General features: G+C 49.1%; 1 protein-coding gene across 5 annotated transcripts in view; it reads left to right on the top strand.

Annotated features, from left to right (window-relative positions):
- The window catches only part of MYLK (myosin light chain kinase), a 247120-nt gene that overhangs the window by 116244 nt on the left and 106799 nt on the right, over positions 1–24077 (top strand). For all 5 annotated transcript variants that reach the window (XM_084802385.1, XM_084802386.1, XM_084802387.1 and 2 more), the window contains exons 4-11: positions 8682–8730; positions 9563–9713; positions 11274–11439; positions 14088–14106; positions 15278–15795; positions 16304–16510; positions 20227–20361; positions 22844–22996. In XM_084802385.1, the coding sequence (XP_084658511.1) occupies positions 8682–8730; positions 9563–9713; positions 11274–11439; positions 14088–14106; positions 15278–15795; positions 16304–16510; positions 20227–20361; positions 22844–22996 (1398 nt within the window). The remainder of the gene's footprint in view (positions 1–8681; positions 8731–9562; positions 9714–11273; positions 11440–14087; positions 14107–15277; positions 15796–16303; positions 16511–20226; positions 20362–22843; positions 22997–24077) is intronic.

Here is a 24077-nt window from a genome sequence, read left to right as displayed (position 1 = left end):
GGCTTCTTACCTGTCTTTAAAACTTGAGGGCAATATGATGAATTTGTGGTTTGAAAGATCACATAGTGAAGTTAATTTGGAGTTACAGCTGTGTTGCAAGAGAGTGTATTGCAAGGCATAGTGGGAATTTAAGGCATAGATAAAGTTTCTACGATAACCTTTTACTACTCAATTCTGTAGCATAAGACAGAATTGTTTTGATATCACACCTGAGATCTTTTTTTCTCAATTTATCTTGCTGAGTTACCTTTTAGGGCTATTTATGCTTTCTTAGATAATGTCTGCTATTTTATTCTAAAACAATTTTATTCTCATACCCACCTTACTCCTCTTTTTCCTAAACTTCTTGATGGTGTGATTTTTTTTTCTCATTCATTTTTAAACTCATACTTCACAAGTTCTGCAAACATCTGATCTCCTCATTATCCTCCGGCGTGTTTCATCAGAACAATTACATACCATGGTGCAGAGGATTATGGTCTGCCTTCTGTGTCACCTTGCTTTAATTAAGGCTTTACATGAATTTCTGAAACCATATACATGGCCAATTAGCCGTGAACTTCTATTCAAGGTGGCCCCAGCATGACTAAATGCATGTTATGGAAGTGGGATTTATTCTGATAGAGTGGAGAAGCACTATTTTAAGCCTTCTGTAAGAAACACTTTGAAGATGGCTCACATAGGTTGACTATTTCTGGTTCACCCGGAACGGCCAGGGTTTGCTTTAGTTCCCCTGACGTGATTATTAACCGTGTCTTGTTTGGTGCCGAGAGTCCTATTTGCATGACAGACAGCACTGCCACACACTTGGCGGAGCTTGCCGCCTCCTTACCCAGGTGACCGCATCATTCACTTTTGGGTCAGCGTGTTCCGTTTCTGTTTAATCTTCTTACATCTTTTGATGAAAAGCACCAGGTTTCCTCTTAGCCCCTCCTCTGTCGGACTCTTCCCTCCCAAAACCTGGCAGCATGCCTTATCTTGTCCTTTAGAAATCTAAGATGGGTGGTTAAAATACTTCAGTGTCTCGGGCTCTCCCTCCCAAATCGGTCCAGTCCTCACCAATTCTCTCCATTTGCTCCTCCATTTCTGGCATTCTCTCTTAATCTCCTTTCCGCTTATTTTTCCACCATCACCTTACTATTCTGCCAGGTTTCCATACCTTTGCAAAATTAATCTCACCTTATCTGACTATTTATAACTAGAACTCTCCCTCGTGCTGTTGCATATCTCAGTCCAACTTCCCTTTGTTGTGTGTAAGCTGTCTGGCATGAACTCATATTGGCGTGAGCACTCCTCAGGTCCAGCTTGGCCCGCCACTTATTCACTGCCCTTGAGTCATACTGTAAGTCACATGGATTCTGACAGAGAAGCACCTGCGAGCAGCGTTCTCTGCTATTCTACGGTGAAATCCCATGTTTTACTTGTTTTGGTTTTCTTTTTTTTTTTTCTTCTTCAGGAATTTCAGGTTTTGGATTAAGATGTTTAGTTCTTAAGATCTTTTTTTTTCAAGCCAGGCATGATGGCACATGTGTGCATTGTCAGCACACTCCAGCCTGCACCGTGTGCACTGAGGCGCTCTTACGTCATCAGCACACTCCAGCCTGCACAGTGTGCACTGAGGTGCTCTTACGTCATCAGCACACTCCAGCCTGCACAGTGTGCACTGAGGTGCTCTTACGTCATCAGCACACTCCAGCCTGCACCGTGTGCACTGAGGCACTCTTACATCATCAGCACACTCCAGCCTGCACCGTGTGCACTGAGGTGTTCTTACGTCATCAGCACACTGCAGCCTGCACAGTGTGCACTGAGGTGCTCTTATGTCATCAGCACACTCCAGCCTGCACCGTGTGCACTGAGGTGTTCTTACGTCATCAGCACACTCCAGGCTGCACAGTGTGCACTGAGGTGCTCTTACGTCATCAGCACACTCCAGCCTGCACAGTGTGCACTGAGGTGTTCTTACATCATCAGCACACTCCAGCCTGCACCGTGTGCACTGAGGTGCTCTTACGTCATCAGCACACTCCAGCCTGCACCGTGTGCACTGAGGTGTTCTTACATCATCAGCACACTCCAGCCTGCACAGTGTGCACTGAGGTGTTCTTACGTCATCAGCACACTCCAGCCTGCACAGTGTGCACTGAGGTGCTCTTACGTCATCAGCACACTCCAGCCTGCACAGTGTGCACTGAGGTGTTCTTACATCATCAGCACACTCCAGCCTGCACAGTGTGCACTGAGGTGCTCTTACGTCATCAGCACACTCCAGCCTGCACAGTGTGCACTGAGGTGTTCTTACGTCATCAGCACACTCCAGCCTGCACAGTGTGCACTGAGGTGCTCTTACGTCATCAGCACACTCCAGCCTGCACAATGTGCACTGAGGTGCTCTTACGTCATCAGCACACTCCAGCCTGCACCGTGTGCACTGAGGTGTTCTTACGCCATCAGCACACTCCAGCCTGCACCGTGTGCACTGAGGTGTTCTTACAGCATCAGCACACTCCAGCCTGCACAGTGTGCACTGAGGTGCTCTCACGTCATCAGCACACTGCAGCCTGCACAATGTGCACTGAGGTGCTCTTATGTCATCAGCACACTCCAGCCTGCACCATGTGCACTGAGGTGTTCTTACGTCATCAGCACACTCCAGCCTGCACAGTGTGCACTGAGGTGCTCTTACGTCATCAGCACACTCCAGCCTGCACAGTGTGCACTGAGGTGTTCTTACATCATCAGCACACTCCAGCCTGCACAGTGTGCACTGAGGTGCTCTTACGTCATCAGCACACTCCAGCCTGCACCGTGTGCACTGAGGTGTTCTTACATCATCAGCACACTCCAGCCTGCACAGTGTGCACTGAGGTGTTCTTACGTCATCAGCACACTCCAGCCTGCACAGTGTGCACTGAGGTGCTCTTACGTCATCAGCACACTCCAGCCTGCACCGTGTGCACTGAGGTGTTCTTACACCATCAGCACACTCCAGCCCGCACCGTGTGCACTGAGGTGTTCTTACACCATCAGCACACTCCAGCCTGTACAGTGTGCACTGAGGTGCTCTTATGTCATCAGCACACTCCAGCCTGCACAGTGTGTACTGAGGTGTTCTTACATCATCAGCACACTCCAGCCTGCACAGTGTGCACTGAGGTGTTCTTACGTCATCAGCACACTCCAGCCTGCACAGTGTGCACTGAGGTGTTCTTACGTCATCAGCACACTCCAGCCTGCACAGTGTGCACTGAGGTGTTCTTACGTCATCAGCACACTCCAGCCTGCACAGTGTGCACTGAGGTGTTCTTACTTCATCAGCACACTCCAGCCTGCACAGTGTGCACTGAGGTGTTCTTACATCATCAGCACACTCCAGCCTGCACAGTGTGCACTGAGGTGTTCTTACGTCATCAGCACACTCCAGCCTGCACAGTGTGCACTGAGGTGCTCTTACGTCATCAGCACACTCCAGCCTGCACAATGTGTACTGAGGTGCTCTTACGTCATCAGCACACTCCAGCCTGCACAATGTGTACTGAGGTGCTCTTACGTCATCAGCACACTCCAGCCTGCACAATGTGTACTGAGGTGCTCTTACGTCATCAGCACACTCCAGCCTGCACAATGTGTATTGAGGTGCTCTTACGTCATCAGCACACTCCAGCCTGCACAATGTGTACTGAGGTGCTCTTACATCATCAGCACACTCCAGCCTGCACAGTGTGCACTGAGGTGCTCTTACGTCATCAGCACACTCCAGCCTGCACAATGTGCACTGAGGTGCTCTTACGTCATCAGCACACTCCAGCCTGCACCGTGTGCACTGAGGTGCTCTTACGTCATCAGCACACTCCAGCCTGCACCGTGTGCACTGAGGTGCTCTTACGTCATCAGCACACTCCAGCCTGCACAGTGTGCACTGAGGTGCTCTTACGTCATCAGCACACTCCAGCCTGCACCGTGTGCACTGAGGTGCTCTTACGTCATCAGCACACTCCAGCCTGCACCGTGTGCACTGAGGTGTTCTTACACCATCAGCACACTCCAGCCCGCACCATGTGCACTGAGGTGTTCTTACTTCATCAGCACACTCCAGCCTGCACAGTGTGCACTGAGGTGCTCTTACGTCATCAGCACACTCCAGCCTGCACAGTGTGCACTGAGGTGCTCTTTCGTCATCAGCACACTCCAGCCTGCACAGTGTGCACTGAGGTGTTCTTACATCATCAGCACACTCCAGCCTGCACAGTGTGCACTGAGGTGCTCTTACGTCATCAGCACACTCCAGCCTGCACCGTGTGCACTGAGGTGCTCTTACGTCATCAGCACACTCCAGCCTGCACCGTGTGCACTGAGGTGTTCTTACTTCATCAGCACACTCCAGCCTGCACCATGTGCACTGAGGTGTTCTTACATCATCAGCACACTCCAGCCTGCACAATGTGTACTGAGGTGCTCTTACATCATCAGCACACTCCAGCCTGCACAATGTGTACTGAGGTGCTCTTACATCATCAGCACACTCCAGCCTGCACCGTGTGCACTGAGGTGCTCTTACGTCATCAGCACACTCCAGCCTGCACCGTGTGCACTGAGGTGCTCTTACGTCATCAGCACACTCCAGCCTGCACCGTGTGCACTGAGGTGTTCTTACGTCATCAGCACACTCCAGCCTGCACCGTGTGCACTGAGGTGTTCTTACATCATCAGCACACTCCAGCCTGCACAATGTGTACTGAGGTGCTCTTACATCATCAGCACACTCCAGCCTGCACAATGTGTACTGAGGTGCTCTTACATCATCAGCACACTCCAGCCTGCACCGTGTGCACTGAGGTGCTCTTACGTCATCAGCACACTCCAGCCTGCACAGTGTGCACTGAGGTGCTCTTACGTCATCAGCACACTCCAGCCTGCACCATGTGCACTGAGGTGTTCTTACGTCATCAGCACACTCCAGCCTGCACAGTGTGCACTGAGGTGCTCTTACGTCATCAGCACACTCCAGCCTGCACAGTGTGCACTGAGGTGTTCTTACATCATCAGCACACTCCAGCCTGCACAGTGTGCACTGAGGTGCTCTTACGTCATCAGCACACTCCAGCCTGCACAGTGTGCACTGAGGTGTTCTTACGTCATCAGCACACTCCAGCCTGCACAGTGTGCACTGAGGTGCTCTTACGTCATCAGCACACTCCAGCCTGCACAGTGTGCACTGAGGTGCTCTTACATCATCAGCACACTCCAGCCTGCACCGTGTGCACTGAGGTGTTCTTACACCATCAGCACACTCCAGCCTGCACCGTGTGCACTGAGGTGTTCTTACACCATCAGCACACTCCAGCCTGCACAGTGTGCACTGAGGTGCTCTTACGTCAACAGCACACTGCAGCCTGCACAATGTGCACTGAGGTGCTCTTATGTCATCAGCACACTCCAGCCTGCACCGTGTGCACTGAGGTGCTCTTACGTCATCAGCACACTCCAGCCTGCACCGTGTGCACTGAGGTGCTCTTACGTCATCAGCACACTCCAGCCTGCACAATGTGCACTGAGGTGCTCTTACGTCATCAGCACACTCCAGCCTGCACAGTGTGCACTGAGGTGCTCTTACGTCATCAGCACACTCCAGCCTGCACAGTGTGCACTGAGGTGCTCTTACGTCATCAGCACACTCCAGCCTGCACCGTGTGCACTGAGGTGTTCTTACATCATCAGCACACTCCAACCTGCACAGTGTGCACTGAGGTGCTCTTACGTCATCAGCACACTCCAGCCTGCACAGTGTGCACTGAGGTGCTCTTTCGTCATCAGCACACTCCAGCCTGCACAGTGTGCACTGAGGTGTTCTTACATCATCAGCACACTCCAGCCTGCACAGTGTGCACTGAGGTGCTCTTACGTCATCAGCACACTCCAGCCTGCACAGTGTGCACTGAGGTGTTCTTACATCATCAGCACACTCCAACCTGCACAGTGTGCACTGAGGTGTTCTTACGTCATCAGCACACTCCAGCCTGCACAATGTGCACTGAGGTGTTCTTACGTCATCAGCACACTCCAGCCTGCACCGTGTGCACTGAGGTGCTCTTACGTCATCAGCACACTCCAGCCTGCACAACTACTACCCCTATCTACTTCTAGAGCTTTTTCATTACCACAAATGGGAATCTGATACCCCCAGTTTCTCTCCTCCTCCAGGCCCTGACAGCTGCTTACCACTCTTTTTTCTCTGTGGATTTGCCTGTTCAGCACATTTCTTAGAAATGAAGTCATAAAATATGCGACCTTTGTGATGAACTTTCTTCACTTCACATACTTTTCAAGGCTCGTTCATACTGTAGAGTTTCAGTACTCCATTCCTGTTTATGCCCGAATAATATTTCATTACATGAATAGACTGTGTTCTGTTTATCCATTTATACAGACAAAAATTTTTTACCAAAGATCAGTAATAATACTTATCAATAGTGTGGAAAAGAACAGTAAATGACATGTGGTGTGACTCTTAAGCAGCTGGGCATGCGGACGCTACCGTTGTATGGAGCGTATACGAGAAGCTACAAAACTGTGTTTCGATGCCAGATTTCACTTTCTTTGTCTCCTCTTTTCAGTGGAGGGTGTGAGTACATTGCTCATCACTTTGGCTTTTCTTAATAAGTATTTATAAGCTTTAAAAATATAGCTAGGGAGGGGGAACGGAAAGATACAAGTGAGGGGATAACAATTGGCATGTAATCTGAATAAAGTATTAAAAAATAAATGATAAAAATATATAGCTAGTATTACTGAAAGTAAAATACAGCTAAAATTATGGAGCACCCCCAAACAACTGCTATTAGCAACGCTTTTCTGTTTGTCTCCCTCCAACAGCATGGAAGGGTCCAGCAGCTTAAGTCTACTGTCAGCTGGGTCCCTTTAGAGCTTGTCTTTCCTCTGGTCAACTTAAAGTTTCTTTCAACCTTGCCTGGAGGATGCGACAGCAGACCCTGCTCCCTCTGTGGTCATAGAGCAGAAGTGCGTCAGCAGTGGCCACTGACCCCTGACCTCTCAGGCTGGATGTTGTCAGTCCATCTCACTGCTGTTCTGTTGGCATCTGCAGATGTCCACGGCAGGCTTTAGCCTCTGCCCTTGGCTTCCTTCCTGCGCTGTCGTGTAAATGTAATAGGTAGGAGACTAAGGAAGCCCAGAAGTTCCCTGTAAATTCCCCACAGCGGACACTTGCTCATATGAGAATGACAACTGAGCCCTCATGTGGGCCTTACGTAGGCTCTCACATGCATTTGCAGCTTGTGGTAGAAAAAGAACAACTTCCAGGGTGGTGGATGTCTCAAAAACGTCCTTTCCTCCTCCTCCTTCTAACTAAAAAACTACCAAACAAACAAACAAAACACTTTTATGTAATTATGTTGCTGCATAGTTATTTTTTGGTCCTCTTGTATATTCCTTCCCCAGCTGCAGCAGCTAGATAAAGGGTTCCTGCCTACCTGGTTTTTCTGGGTTTGCTATTTAACTGTTTCCTGCCTGCTTTGACAGCAGCCCACCCAGGCTCAGAGGCAATGAATATATTAGCTTCTTAGCAGGAACCTGTGGTACCCAGCATTGTAGCATCTTGCCCAGGACCCGCAGGAGGGGGGGCGGTCAGCACTGCTGGTTCAAGGGAGGGGCGGTCAGCACTGCTGGTTCAAGGGAGGTGTGGCTCTATGGTGGCTCATTCCTGTTCCGTCTCTGCTTGCTGCCGTTTGCTCGGCCTTCTACGGGAGAACTGAATAGCGACTACCTCCATCATAAATAGACATGGTAAGAGATGTGTGCAGGCATCTCCGTCCCTCGCTTAAACTGAGACATGTTCTGGAACTGTCCTGGATCTTTACAGGGTGATGATTAACAGTAGCCAATCCAAAGTGACACCTCACAACTCAGCAAAGAGGTGGGGTGTTCTAGAACTTGGGGGACCTGATTAATTCCTGACCCGCTTTAGCTTCTATGACTTTACATATGTGACTTCTCTGAATTTCATCTTTCTTACCCATTGGGGAAAAAAAAGATGGCAAGGGGGCTGGGGAGACAGCATATTTGCTGTTTTTACAGAGGACCCAGGTTCAGTTCCCAGCACCTACATACTGACTCACAACCATCTGTAACCCTGATTCCAGGCGATCCGACAGCCTCCTCTTGCTTCCACAGGCACCAAGCATGTACCCACTGCACATATATGCACACAGCACTCGTACACAAAAATAACAATAAATACATTTTTTAAAGTGCAGAAAGTAGTGAATTGCCAAATTCATTCAGTTACTACAAGGGGTCCGTGCTCCAATGTTTATGAAACACTAACTTGATACCCATAGTGGGCTAGCACGTGCACACCAGGGTCCACTGTTAGCATCGTTGTCCCACCTTCTCCCACTGTGGAATCTGCATGAATCATTGCCAACATTGGTGGATGCAACCTGGCCCTGACTCTTTTTTTGTTTGTTTGTTTGGTTGGTTGGTTTTTGGGTTTTCAAGACAGAGTTTCTCTGTGTAGCCTTGGCTGTCCTGGACTCCCTTTGTAGACCAGGCTGGCCTCGAACTCACAGCGATCTGCCTGCCTCTGCCTCCTGAGTGCTGAGATTAAAGGCGTGCGCCACCACTGGCCCTGACCCTTTAGCCTTCTCTCTGTGTGTTACTTGCAGGGAATTTTATGAAGCAGCATGGGCAGCCTGTTCTCCCCAAAACCTCAGGGTAAGTTCTGGAATGTTCGAGCCACAGTAAGGGTTGGGTTGGCTTTTCCTGCTGACATGACAAACATAGGTTTGGGGCATAAGTCTTGTGTCCTAGGTTGTAAGAACTGAAGAGTGGGAGCCCAGTGGGACGTCATTTCCCCAGCATCTTCTGACCTGGCAGACTATGGGTACCACTTTTGGCCCAGCTGCTAAATACTATGGGGGTGGAGGAATGTGTCTATGGTCTTCAGGGTATTCTAAAAATCAGGCTAATAACAGATAACAAATTTAAACGAGTAAACCTAGAGGAAGCATTAACAATAGCTGCTGTCACAGACAAGCCCCAGATCTCAATGGCTCAACCCAAGCTTATTTCTCAGCTTGTTCTGGAGTGGGTGAGAGCCTTCCACAGTCTCTCCCAGGGGCCTGTGCTTCCTCTGTTGTGCAGCCCCATCCCCTGGAGCCTTTATTCCTAGCAAAATATTGGGCAAACCCAGAGTGGAGACTCTTGCTGGAGGTCCCCATGAGTCGGCCCTCGAAGTTGCATACAACAAGCATGCTCTTGGTCGGTTGTTCAAAATCCAGGCTTTGGACCAGAGCTCAGTAGAACTGAGGTTTAAGGCAAGTCAGTAAATGCCATGAAGCTGTGTACCCATGTGGTAGAGGTGATATGTTCTTGTGCCACTGATTTTTCCAGAGGAGACAAGAGAAGGCGTTTGAGGCATAGAGTTGGGAAAAACAACTCTTAAATGGTTTCTGACCACAATTTAAGTGATTTAGGCAGGAGTGGAAAAATTGAGTTACCTCCCAGTGTAAGTCTGGATTCTCTGTTGCTCTCTTTCTGGGGACAGATTTTCAGTGGAGACTCATCCTAGCATCTGGGGCGAGTGCCCACCAAAGTTTGCCACCAAGCTGGGCAGAGCTGTGGTCAAAGAAGGGCAGACGGGGCGATTCTCCTGCAAGATCACCGGCCGCCCTCCACCACAGGTCACCTGGCTCAAGGTGAGGTTCTGTCCGCCCAGACTCTGACGCTGGCCAGGAAGCCAAGGAGTTCAAACCCTGGAGCCAATGGGAATCTGTCTTTCCACTTGGTTCCTCCTGTTTCAATCCCAGGCATTTCCCCCAAACCTCTCAGCATGTGTGACAGTGACGTTTCTCTTCCAGTGTCCCCCAGCTGTTACTCAGACCACAGTGCTCTTATCCTCACTCTTACAAAACAGCACAAAGCTTTTTGTTTAAAGACAGACTAGGCATCTCAAGAGAAGGACTTTGAATCAGGGTGCTAGTTTTCAGGTAACAGCTCTATGGAGGTGCTTGACAAGTCATTCAATCTCTTGGAACCCAGTCTCCTTGTCTCTGGGGTTAGGAACAATGCCTCAGCATGTTTGGGGACACTCCACGTGGAAGTGCTTTCTAGGCCGTTCATTACAGGACAAAGTGAAGAGGCGAGGAAGAGATGGTGGTGCCAGGCAGTGAGAAAGGTGGGGATAGAGCAGGGCATCGATTGAAGGATGTCAGGGACAGTGGGATCAAGGCCAGAGAGAAAAGAGGCTTTTCAGAGGAGAAAGGAGTGGAAATGAGTGGTAGGGCTCCTTTTACCTACTTTTTGATTCTTCTAAACTCACCCTCGGGAAAACGGAAGGCAAAGAAAAACAAAGTGAGCAATAGAGGATGCTCTCCCATGCTTCTCCCTTCAGAGAACCATGGATCTCTTGAGATAGTTTCCACATGCTGGCTCCAAGCCTGTGCAGAGGCCTCAAGGCTGGGTGCTCAGGTGGCGATCATCTTAGCCTTCTTTCTATTGCTGTGTTAAGCACCGTGACCAAAAGCAACTTGAGGAGGAAGGGGGCTCATTTGGTGTATACTTCCACGTCACAGTCCATCACTGAGGGAAGCCAGAGCAGGAACCTGGAGACAGGAACTGAAACACAAGCCATGGAGGAGGGCTGCTCACTGGCTCGCTCTTTCTAGCTTGCTCAGTTTGCTTTTTCTTTTTCCTTTTTCTTTTTTTTTAATATTTGTTTATTTATTATGTATACAGTGCTCTGCCTCATGTACCCCTGCACGCCAGCAGAGGGAACCAGATCTCGTTATAGATGGTTGTGAGCCACCATGTGGTTGCTGGGAATTGAACTCAGGACCTTTGGAAGAGCAGGCAGTGCTCTTACCCTCTGAGCCATCTCTCCAGCCCTCAGTTTGCTTTTTCCCACACACTAGGACCGCCTTCCCAGGAACAGCATGGCCCACTGTGGGATGGGCCCTTCCATTATCAATTATCAATCAAGAAAAGGTTCCACAGGTTTATCTATAGGCCAGTCTGGTGGGACTATTTTCTCACTTGGGGATGGTTCCCTCTTCTCAGATGACTCTAGCTTGCGTGAAGTTGACAAACAAAACAAACGAACTTGACATCACTATGATGAATGCATGGAGACTACAGAGCAGGGTTCTTCTGCATGCCCAAATCCTGGCGTCCGTTCCATAGGACTGGTGAGAGGCAGGGTAACTGGGTCAGAAGGAGAGCAGACGTCTGTAACCAAGCTCTCCTATTGCTACTTGTAGGGAAATGTCCCACTGCAGCCAAGTGCTCGTGTGTCGATGTCAGAGAAGAATGGTACGCAGATCCTGGAAATCCATGAGGTCACTCAGGATGACATGGGTGTGTACACGTGCATGGTGGTGAACGGGTCAGGGAAAGCCTCCATGTCAGCGGAGCTCTCTATCCCAGGTATGAGGGGGGCAGGGGGACTGGGGGGGCAGAGGGACCCTTTCCTGGTGTCTGGACCCTTCAGAGGAAGCTAATTTTTTTGCATCGCTTGTGTGTAAAACATGTGGTACAGTGGCCCAACCATGAATCTTCAAGGACAAAATTTTTGATGGAAAAAAAGGGATGGGCCGGCAGCCCAGACCAGACCCAGAGGAAGATGCTATGAGCTGCCCCCCTAACTAGGCCCTGCTCCTGTGTCTTCAGTCCTTTCTTGTCCCTCAGGTAGCTTTTTCATAAACTCTGGCCGTTGGAAGAGTGGGTGTCGCTGGTGTTCCGCCATCATTCCTGCCTGAAATCTAACGTATCTATTCTGTCCCTCCAACCAGATGTGTGTAAAGTGAGGCTACGACCGCTCCAAGGGAGAGTGAAATTACACCATACCTTCCATTTAGCTATAGTTAAATTAAACTTCTCAGGTTTTAATTGTAGATAGGAGGGAGAGTGCAGCCAGAGGTACCTGGAAGGGTCCAGAGAAGAAAGAGTAATAGATTAAACACGAGGTGGGAAGATCAAGGAAGGAAGAGGAGAAAGGGAGCAAAGGAGAGAGAGAGAGGGAGGGAGGGAGAACCACAGGGCTTTGTGGCTGAAATGGCAGTGTTCTGTAGGAATGAGACGGTGAGCCAAGGGAGTCCATGAGATGGGTAGATAGGTTTAGGGCAGAAGGTGGGGCGAGAAGGCCCGAGAGGAGCCAAGGCACTGAGTGAGCCTGGAGGCCAGCATGTGGTTTTGTATGCTAATAAGCACCTCAGCCATTTGTCCTGAGTTTCTTTTGGACTTGACAAAATGCTCCCTTAATGTAAATCTTTCTACCCAGGATCCTCCTCACCAGACTGGACCTGTCAACAGTAGCGCTCTTCCTTGCTTTCATCCTCAGCCCCTGTCAGCTCTTCCTTTGCAACCTCTCAGACCTCTTGCTTACAGCTCTCTCGCCTTCCCCAAGTCCAGCCTGGGGAAACCTGAACATGTGTGCCCGAGCATGCGCGGGAGTAGTGGGGAGGGGGGTGGGCGGGGCAGGAGGATCCCGCAAAACCCAGTGCTCACACGTTCCATTGGTGACAGAAAACACCGGGCTTAAGGATCAGAAAAGGAAGTGACCTCATCCTCTTCCTCTGCCTTTCTCCCCCACTTCTGGCTATGATTGTCACTTTCTTTTTTAAAATATTTTTTTTAAAGATGTATTTTTTTATACAGTATTCTGCCCGCATGTGTGACTGCATGCCAGAAGAGGGCACCAGATCTCATTTTTATAGATGGCTGTGAGCTGCCCTTGGAAGAACGACAGTGCTCTAAACCTCTGAGGCATCTCTCCAGCTCGATTTTCACCTTTCATATCTCTTTCCTTTCCTCAGAAACTGTGCCTAATTGCTCTATCTACTATCTATCTATCTCTCCCTCCCCCATCTATTTATGTATCTATCATCTGTCAGTCTAGCTATCATATATATATACGTATGTATGTATGTATGTATGTATGTATGTATGTATGTATCTATGTATAACTTCTTTATTTTTATTTGTTTCCAGAGTTCACAAAAAGAAACTCCTGTGTGTAAACATAGTTAACTGAAACAGGTCTCGAGGATCCACCCTGACACATTCCATGCACCGTGCCCACTGGTATTTTCTGTTCCACCAGATACAGTTAAAACAAGAAACCCCAGTCCTGATTAAAGAATGTGACTTGACCACTCCTGTAGGTCAGGAACAGTCAGGTCTCTGCAGCAAGGTTGAGCCACCCTTTCTTTATTTTCCATAGCCTTGCATCTAAGCACCACTCCCTCTTAATGCACTTAATAACTAAATGATTCACGACTGTTTTTTTTTTTTCTTCAAAGTACTCAAAACCAAACAGTATAAGGAAAAAGAGACAGGAGTGGTAAATGTTCTTTCCTCATCATGCTGTTGGCTTTCAGGTCTTGTAATGGCCACCTTCCTTCCTTCCTTCCTTCCTTCCTTCCTTCCTTATTTTTTATTTAAAAAAAAAATTTCCAGACAGGGTTTCTCTGTAACAGCCCTGGCTGTCTTAGACTTGCTTTGAAGACCAGGCTGGCCTCGAACTCACAGAGATCCACCTGCCTCTGCCTCCCGAGTGCTGTGATTAAAGGTGTGCGCCACCACGCCTGGCTGCAATGCCCATCTTCCAACTAGTATATGTTTCAGAATTTTCTGTGATAAAATTTAAAAAGCAACAGACATGGGAGAAAAAGAATCTACTGTATACTTCTTGGGAGGATACAATGTCACTTTTTCATATGTTTTAAAAGCACTTGTCTATCCAAATGGACTTGGGGTGGATGGAGTTCGAAGGCTAAAGGTAACTGAAAGCAGTTGGGTTTGGCGTTCTCATCGGAGGGTTTGCTCCTTGATTCGTCTCTCCATTGGTTATGCCTCCTTCTGTTTGGTGAAGAGGAACAGAGTCCACACCTGCAAGCCCCAGCTGCTGGTGGAAAAGCTGGGGGAGGGGGCTGGGGGTGGGGACAGGCAGTAATATTTCAGCCTACCCAAAGCCCCAAGTAGGAAAGCTCTGTAATAAAGGAAAAAGATGTCACCGTATCATTGTCTCTGCTTGGCATATAAGATAATCCACTGTCTTTCTGCTCCTCTTCTAGGTTTGGACAATGCCACTAGGTATGTCTTTCTTCATAATTGCTATGCGGCAGAAATGCCCTGAATTTTCAAGTCATTGTGTAGGAAGTGGGGGTTGGCTTGGGGAGGGTCGCTTTATTTGGGGTGCTTTATGTTGTTCCCCCATGGCAATTTGCTGTCTGTTTTGACTAGAGATGCCATTGGTATGAAAGTCCCTGGAACGCTCAGGGCTGCCATCTTCCTCAGTGTCCTCCCAGTGTCCTCCCAGTGTCTTCCTCAGTGTCCTCCCAGTGTCCTCCCAGTGTCTTCCTCAGTGTCCTCCCAGTGTCTTCCAAAGCGGACCACACCCAGACGGCTTTACTGCCATTCCAGGCCAGAATCCTCTGGTTCCTCTGGCCTACACGATGGCTTCCTTCCTTTCCAGATGTGAGGCATAGGGTAGATGTCAGGACACAGGGGAGAGCTGACCGGATGCTGTAGAGAAGGGCTTTAAGCCACCCCATATATGAAATTACAACTGTGATCTCTGTGAGGAATACTGACAGTGAGACGCTGACTTCAGTTACTGAATTGAGAACGCACTTTCCGAAAATTCCACGTTTGAACTCAGACCTGAGAAGTGTAGCCTTAGTGGGTGAGGAAAAGCTCAGGAGAACATGTTCCAAACAGAAGGATCAGTGCTGGGGAAATGCTGAGAAGAGGGCTGTGGGGCCCAAGTAACCCCCACATGACTGTAGTTGTCTGGTAGGCTGCAGGTCAGTGGCTTCCATGGCAAGTGGCAGCTAAGGCTCTGTGCCACTGTGATGCTCTCCTTTTATCCTTAATAGAGTGGAAGGCCGAAAACGCCTCGAGCTTCAAGTGATACAACTCAATTGGTCTTTAAAAGGTTGGCTGCGGTAGATATTTAGAATTGGATTAGAGAGAGGCTTTGCGGGCAAGGGAAGCCTATGGTTGCTTTGAACTCCAGAGCCCCAGGGAGAAGAGGTGCACCAATACACAGGGCTATGGGTGGACGCAGAGGACAGGAAAGGTCAAGTGTCTCCTGTGTACTGGCGTGGGACACAGAGCACGCTGTAATGCTTGGCTGTTAATCTCCATCTGTGGGTTTTGGGATACTTGAAATCTATACCGTGGAGAGCAATGTTTGCACAGTAACCAGACAGCCGCTGTGGCCCTTTCTCCCTCTCCCCTCCTGACCCCCATCGCTATACAGGTCATTTGGGAGAGGATCCAAGGTCCTCAGTCCAGACATCAGGAAGGAGGTGACCAATGGAATCTCCAAAGACCCAGAGACTGTGGCTCAAAGTAAGAACTGCCCGAGCCCCGAGAGGACTGGCTCCTCAGCCTGGGCCACAAGCAGCCACCTGAAGTCCAGGCAGGAGCCCACGCTGAAGATGGGTGACAATTCTCCCAGAAAGATGGTGCAGTCCTCCGCCCTGCAGAAGACCTCCAGCACCATCACCCTGCAGGCTGCGAAGGCCCAGCCAGAAGCGAGAGCGCAGGGCTTAGGGGCCTTCTCTCCTTCAACGGAAGAGAGGAAGACTCTGGCCGCCCTTCAGCAAGCCACACTCCCTACCAGACAATGTGGCCTGGAAGGCTCGACTGGGAACAAGTCTGTTAGCAGGAACATCCCCACCGAGAGCCAAAGGAAGTCCACGATGCCCAAATTTGAGAGTCAGCCCCAAAGCCAAGAAGTCACTGAAGAGCAACCGGTCAAGTTCATTTGTGAGGGTGAGTAGAGCCGATGAAAGTGCCGGTTCCTTGATGGCCACTCCTTTCCTCCAGCGCACACCAGTCTGTGCCGCCTGTGTCTATTCATCCCTCTAAACTAGGTCCCCTAGGGAGCTACCTACCTTCCAGGGTCTTCTCTGTAGGAAGTGCTCAGCCTCTGATGCCTTTGTTCTCTGGAGACACATCCAAAGGTCACCTGTTGCTCCTTAGGAAGTGGAGCCTCGCCCCTGGGGTTGCCACCCTCATACACTACAGGTGCCTTCTTCTCCATCCTCCTTTTCTTGTTCCTGTCTGACCTGGAGAATGGGCCCATCACCCCTGCTCTCCCCCACCTCAGGACCCTGCCTCTCACAGGACATCTACTCAGTGAGTGCAGGATCCCAGAAGAGGCAGGCTTGGAAGTAAGGGATCCGTTCCATCCAGCCTGAGTTTTTCCCTGCCGGTCAGTCTCTTCCCCACCCCACCACAGTGCTCCCTGCAGGCACATGTTCCACACGTGACCCTGTAGTTTCAGGGATACCAAAGCCGGAAGTGGCCTGGTTCCTGGAAGGCATCCCTGTGAGGCGACGAGAAGGCATCGCTGAGATTTATGAAGATGGTACAGCCCATTACCTGTGCCTGCCGAGAGCCCAGAGGAGGGATAGCGGGAGGTACAGCTGCACAGCATCTAATAGCCTGGGCCAAGTGTCCTGCAGTTGGACCCTCCTGGTGGACCGTGAGTACATTGCTCCTAGGTGGATGCTCAGTGTGGTGGCTTTCATAGGTGATGTCTGTGCCTCAGGCAGTTCAGGTTGGACAGCTCCATGCCCTAGTCTCCAACAGCCATCCTCACCCACAGGCCAAGGGAAATGCCGATGCTCCCACCTCCTGATTCTTAATTAGATGCTTATTGCAGAATCACCTTAAAACACTCTCCAGTCCAAGACCAGGTCACAGCTACATTTTTTTAGGTTCCTGGGCTCTCCATGCGGTGCCATGTTCAGCTGTAACCACAGAGAATGAGCATTCGCTAAATACACAGACTTAAAAAAAATATGAGAAGGTGGGGTGCCGTGCCTTGTATGCTTATTTAATATCTGTTTATAGAAGCTATGTGTGTTCATTGTGCAGGTCTTAAACCGCATATGAACTTCTGGCTCCAAAAATAAATATTTTAATGTCTTTTAAACAAAATCAGCATTGTGCTTGTTTGAGTGTTGCTTTCTTCCCTGTTTCACTCATGTAACATAAACATCTTTCTATATTATTTAATATTTTTGAAGGCATACTTTTTACTGGCCGTATAATACTGTGAGAGCGGGCGTGGGCAATTTCAGCGTCTTCTCCCTTTGTTGACTGTTTCTCCTGTTATCATTTTCCCACTGTTGTCAAGAAGCTGTGACAAATCAGACAGGACACGCAGCTCAGTGGTAGAGGGCTTGTCTGGCTTGCATGAGTTCCGGAGTTTGATCTCTGGCAGTAGAACAAGAGGGAGGGAGGAAGGAAGTCGGTCAGTCAGTCAGTCTGTGTTTCCATTTGCTTTTTTATAAACATTTTCCCCTTGGGCTGGTGAGAGGACTCGGTGGGCAAGGGAACTTGTTGCCAAGCCTCACGACCTGAGTTTAAACCCCAGGATACACTCTGTGAGAGGAGAGAAGGCGCTCCCAGAAGACCTCTGACCTCCACACCCTGGCTACAGCACGGGCACACATGCATATAGCCATTCACAGACACTAAATAAGTTTAATCTTTAAGAAAAAGTTCTTTCAAATACATATTGCACTATTGTGGGCCCTCTGTCTAGGTCAAACTATTTGGTCAGCTTGCTGAACAAGACCACAGTAGTAGAATCACCAGATAGATACACAAAGTTGGGAGCTCTACAGGGCCAACAACCTTCACAATGTCATTTTAGTACATGCATTTCAAGGGCAGACATGGTGCTGGAGAAGGAGCTGAGAGTTCTTCATCCAGATTGGTAGGCAGAAGGAAATGAAGACAGAGATGCAAGGCCACACCCACTCCAGCAAGGCCACACCTACTCCAGCAAGGCCACACCTTCCAATAGTGCCCGTCCCTATGAGCCTATGGGGGCCATTTTCTTTCTTTCAAACCACCACAGAAGGAGAGCTAAAAGACCACAAAGTCGGCTGAGCTTGGAAGGTGGCGTTAGTTTTTCTCAAACCTTGGTTAATGTCTAGAGTTCTGGGAAGCATGATCGGCAATCTTTGTGATGATTCTTTCCGCTTTTATGGAGTAGATTGCAGAGGTATTTGTTTTGTTGTTTTGTTTTGCTTTTCTCTGTTTTTCTAGGAGTACATCCCATTTCCCTATCTTCTTAAGGTGTCCAACATCTTATAACCACTCCGCAATGCAAATCTCCCATTCATTCTTGGCAAATATTTTACCAAGACGGTCTGTGACATGCATGTTATTTGGCATCGGCGACCAGCTCTTTCCATCCCCCTTCCTTGAACTGCAGAAAGCCTGTCTTCCTTACTCACACATCGTTTCTATCCTTTCTATCCTCTGTGGGCATCTTATCCAACAGTGATGACTCTCCCTCCACTCTTTCCTCTTCCCCCATACAGAGAAACCGCTTCCGTTACCTCTCTATTCTTTTTTTTTTTTTTTTTCAACACAAGGTTTTTCCTTGTAGCCTTGGCTGTCCTGGACTCGCTTTGTAGATCAGGCTTGCCTTGAACTCACACCAATCCACCTGCCTCTGCCTCCCGAGTGAGGGATTAAAGGCGTGTGCCACCACGCCCAGATTTACCTCTCTGTTCTTTCACATCAAAGCGCACTTGCTCCAAGAGGAGTTTCTACACACAGCTTCCACGCATAGCTTCTATTTGACCAGAGTGGCAAACGTTCGCTGCGAATGGTCTATAGGGTAGGCTTATGCCAAATGTTCTCCTTGCATTGCTTGCTTTATTTTACTGACTGATACCAACAGCCTCAATATACAGTTATAGTTACTCCCATTTTCCAGGTGAGAATACTGTGCCGCAGTGAAGTTAGGTTGCTTTTTCATGTGCCTTATAAAAGATACCCTATTTCTAACCCATGTTGGATAGGAATATAATCTTGCCAGTGACTCTGAACAGCTCCTCTCTAGTGAGAGAATCTGGTGATGATTCAGAGAAGGTGTAGATGGTGCCTTTCTACAGACCTTGGACCAGTTGCCCCTTCCTCCTGCCAGGCCTGATCAGAAATACCATTGCTCCCTCTTGTGTCCACTCGCTGGCCGCCTACCCGCCCAAGGTCTAGAGGAGAGAGTGTGTTGGCTGTGAGCTTTGCCTCACTGTGGATCTGACTGTGGGAAAAGATAAGCTTCATCCATAGTGTAGGCTCATGATAGCACCCTCAAAGTATGATCACAGTCACGTCGAGACAGGTGCCTGGATGGACACAGTCCCTCCGAGCTTATGAGCACTGTCAATAGCCCCAAGCATAGCTTGCCCATCTCTCTCTTAAGAGCACCACTCGTATCTAATAAACACCAAGCCCAGTGCCCTGATGACACTGCTGTATCATACTCTGGTTTAGAAGCCATCATCTGTCCCTGTTGCTCTTAATTAAGGTCCCTCAATTCTTTTTTTGTTGTTGTTTGTTTGCTTGCTTGCTTGCTTTTGGAGCCAGTGTTTCTCTATGTAGCTTTGGGTAGATCAGGCTGGCCTCAAACTCACAGAGATCTGCCTGCCTTTGCCTCCTAAGTGCAGGGATTAAAGGTGTGTGCCACCACTGCCCAGCCTAAGGTCCTTGTATTTTAACATGTTTCCTAGTCTACAACCTGGAAGGCTTTGACCTTTGAAAGTTCAGTTGGCACTTCTGTGAGAGCAGAAAGTTCGTCAGCTAGTGTGTGTATACAGTTCCACCCTTGGTCACACTGACCCTTTGACCTAGAACAGGGTTCAAGCCACACTTGGAAAACCCATATGAATCTTTGCCATTTGATTCAGTTTCGGAATTGGAAACAAAATGATTGCAATATGGAAATATCCCCCAGTGTAGGCCTGTAGTTTCTACAAATAAGATACTGATTTGGACCATGTAGTAAGGCCATGTGATTAGTGATGACGTGTATGAAGCACAGGCGTTAGAACGCAGAGTCAGACCCAGAAAGAGGGGAGAAGGCACACCCACAATGCTCAGGATAGCAGAGGTGAAAAGTAGACAAGAGAGGCCTGGGTCACGAGGAGAAGAGGTAGGCCTGGGTGTGGGTACCCCTGGCACTAGGAAGCTTTGTGACCCTGGAAGGCCCCTGTCATCAGTACTGAATGGACTGCAGGCCTCAGTGCCTTTCCTCCCTAAGCATGAACAGCCAGCTGCTGAAGAAGAGCCCAGGGCTCTGGATATTGGGGGTGTCTGCTTTGCAAGGCTTGGGATAACTGGTCGGTCACCAGGTGGGGGAGCTGTGATCTGAGAAGGCCTGTCTGTTTGCCTTCACAGGGCGGAACAAGGCACAGATGGCCCCTTCATTCTCTAGTGTCCTGAAGGACAGTGTTGTCATTGAGGGCCAGGATTTTGTGCTGCGATGCTCTGTACAGGGGACCCCAGTACCCAGGGTCACTTGGCTGCTCAATGGTGAGTTCCCCTTGCTCCCGTCCCTTTGGCCTGCCTGAGTTCTCTCTTCTCACTCTGAACCATGTGTGCCTTAGAAGCACACACACAAAAAGAGAAGGTGTGGAAACTGGGTCTACTGCTCACTAGCTGGCCTAGCTCATCTGCTCTTTGGGAATACCACTGCCAACCTGGCAGGGTGGCAGTTACAGATTGACTTCGTTCACATAGTAAAGTGGGTACCTGCCCAGAGACACACATGCAATTCAGTTTCATTTCCTGTAATTAGGCTCCTAAGGGATCATCAATGAGCGTCTGCTGAGTCAGTCAATGAACATGCAAATGACTAACCCAGTGAACCCCATCAGAACCTGGCCAAGGAATTTGGCCTTTTATTGGGTGGCAGGTGGATCTAGAATAGAAACTAGCAATTCTTTATAATGTTAACCATAACTCTATAATTAAATAAAGATCTTTGACTTTTGTATTGCTTTTGAGATGGGATCTCTATTTAGCCCTGGCTGTTCTGAAATTTACTGTGTGGAACAGGTTGGCCAAGAACTCACAGAAATCTGCCTGCCTCTGCTTCCAAGTGCTGGGATTAAAATCATGCGCCACCATACCTGGCACGGGTAACACCCTGTGAAGAAGTAAATACCAAATATCTTCATCCTGCTCTTCTTTTGAGGGGCCTCTTAATTTTAAGCGTATGGGAGAGTGACTTTGTAACTGAGAACCGTCCATTCAGTGGAAATAACCGGGTGGTTTGGGAGAAACCCCAGAGACCTGCTAAGAGGGGTCTCTGAGCACCCCTAGTTGATGAACTGTTGGAATTGGTGGCTTCTGGGGTAGGGAGAGTCTGTTTCTTTAAGGGTAGATCTATCCTGTTCCATACCCAAGAATATATGAACAGAACAAATTGGACTTAATGGGTTAATCAAACAAATTTTTTTAAAAAAGGACACAAAGTTGCAGGCTGAGGTGGGAGTGGATCTGGTAAGAGTGAGTGGGAGGAGTTGGGGAGGCCATGACCAAAGTACAGTATACGAAATTCCCAAAGAATTAATATATAATCTATAAAATATGCTATAACAAAGTAATTATGTGTTTGTTGTATTCTAAACAATTAATACCATATGTGTAATAATTACAATGTATCTAGTAGGTTGCAGGTGGGATTTGAGCCATGGGCTGTGTTTGCTTACAGTAGTGAGAATCGAGCAGTGGGTAGATCTTGGCTTTCCACACTTTTCCCACTAGAGGGCAATAGTGCTTAAATTCACCTTCCCTGGCTGCTCACTAATCCAGCCAAGCCTCCTCCCTGGGAGTTTCTTAACTCTCAACCCTGATGTGCTCTGAGCCAGCAGCTTCTTTTAGGGGCTCCATCCATGCTTGTGGAGATAAACGGAGTCAGGAGTTGTGCATCAGTAAGAGACACAACGCTTGTCATGAATGTTGGGACAGAGGAGACAGGTTAATGGCGGTCAGACAGCTTGCTGGTGGTCTCAGGTATTAGGAGTGTCATTGTTAGAAAAACAAAAGCAAAGATTATTCAGTCCTCTCAATGGTAGAATTCTGGCCCTGCCTTCCCTCCCTCCACCCCTCCCAGTCACACTTTTATGGGATGCAATTGATTGGGAAGGTTCTCCTCTTTTGCTCTTGCTTGGCAGTCTCTTTGCAAAACTGTCCTGGAGACAGGAAGTGTTAAGTGCAGAAGAAAACATTGCTTTTGTGGGAAGGGCTGTTTCTTACTAAACTGCCAGCCTCTCCTGTCTCCCACCCCTAATTTTATGAGGTGCAAACTAGGACTGGGGGCCTGGTAAGAAAAGGAGCTGACAGTTGCTTCCTATACGGCAGATAAACACATTCCTGACAGGAGACCAGACTCTTCAGTAAGGATGCCGACTATTTCCCATGAATAAAGGTTCCACTATGGAATAAAGTTTTAGAGCGTGTAGCAGTTAAGTACGGCACTGATGCAGACCGCCTACAACCTGTTGCCATGTAGGGCTGCATATCAAGAGGGCTTCTCTTCTCATTCTCCGTATTAGTCATTTCCTTGAATGCTGAAGTGTAGTTTACCACACGGAGGAAATTAACCTAATTGTGACATTAGGGCAGGGACGCTGCATTGCTTTCTGATCAATATCTATAATGGGAAATGGAATCATTATTTCTGGAGACATCTCAAAAGAGCTGAGAGCCACCTGTCAGTCCAAGTGAGGTCTACTCTGCCTGAGCCTGGGCTGTGGACCAAAAAGACCCTGCAGAATACTTTCCAGGTGTGTGGAATGGATATCAGTCAAAAATGCCAGCTGTCTGTCCTTGCCCTCCTGCATGCCGAATTCTCCCAGAGTGACTCTACCCTGTCTTTCCAGGCCCAGTCCAGTCCTCCATGGGACTTGAGCCAGCCCCAGTGTCATGACAGTTGCCCTGCTGGGCTCAAGGCTGGTGTCCTATTGTCAGGTGCTCCCTGGCCTGAGCCCTTCTGTGCTTCCCTCTGCAGGGCAGCCCATCCAGTTTGCTCACTCCGTCTGTGAGGCTGGCGTGGCTGAGCTCCACATCCAGGATGCCCTGCCAGAGGACCGTGGCACCTATACCTGCCTGGCTGAGAATGCCGTGGGGCAGGTATCCTGCAGCGCCAGGGTCACCGTCCAAGGTAGGATACTCCAAGCACTTTGCTAGAAGCCTTTTCCCTACTGCTGTCTGTGGTGCTTTGAAGGAAGAATGTTTTTGTAGACATAGGATTGCAGCCCCAAATCCAAGGAGCCGAAGTGTAAGTGGATTGTGATTGCTGGCAGGCAGCTGGGAAGCATGCAGCGGCACACCTGACATCCCAGCACTAGGGAGGGTGAGGCAGGGCGGTCCTGAGTTCCAGGCCAACCAGAGATACACAGACAGTAAGCCCCTGTCCCAAAGGAAAGGAAGGAGGAAAGGAAGGGCAGTGGGGAGAGGAGAGAAGGGAAGACCCTCTCCCTGAAGGCAGGCAGATGGAAGAGATGGTCTCTGGCAATCCCCAGTAACAGGAGACTGTCTCCCATCTCTTGACCCCACTGGGCTACGGGCACACACAAGGGAAAGAGACAAGGGCTCCCCTGACTACAGAAGCTCTAGGTCTGGAATAAGAAAGCCACATGCACTGCAAGAGTTCAGGAGGGTTTGCACGTATCATTAAATGCAGGGTCCTCATAAATGGTGCCATTAAATGCAGGGGCTTCGCAAATGGCTCCATGCCCTTGGGTACTAGGGATGAAGCAGGTCCTGAGAATTCTGAAGAGTGGTAGGCTTTCCTTTGCCTAGCTGCCCCCCTACACACACACACACACACACACACACACACACACACACACACACCCTTCTCCCTGCTTAGGCTTGTCTTCATCCATCACCAGCCTGGTGCCAAGTCATCCATTGATGACCTCAGCACTAAGTCCCTAGAAATCACCATGAACCATAGACTCGAGGCTGACCCTGCCAGGCTGTGGGTATGTACGGTGGCTGTTTCTAGAAGGGAAAGCACTTCACCCGCAGGTAACCCCTGTCCCCACCTTTCCTTATCCTGTGCCCCCAGCTTCTGGGAGTGATCGTGTCTTCTTGATGCTTAGAGTCGGTAGAGTGTGCCTGCCTTCCCTCTGAGCCAAGCAGAAAGCCACACCTCACTTCTTTTTGTCACACCCCCACCTCTGCCCCCAATTCAGGCCTCTCAGGAGAATCCTCATGTAGTGTGCACAGCCATATTC

The sequence above is a fragment of the Acomys minous genome (assembly GCF_964271855.1).
Source record: "Acomys minous genome assembly, chromosome: 11".
In the NCBI taxonomy this organism is placed as follows: Eukaryota; Metazoa; Chordata; class Mammalia; order Rodentia; family Muridae; genus Acomys; species Acomys minous.
The sequence above is the reverse complement of the archived record's forward strand: the minus strand, read 5'-3'. Positions and strand labels throughout refer to the sequence as shown.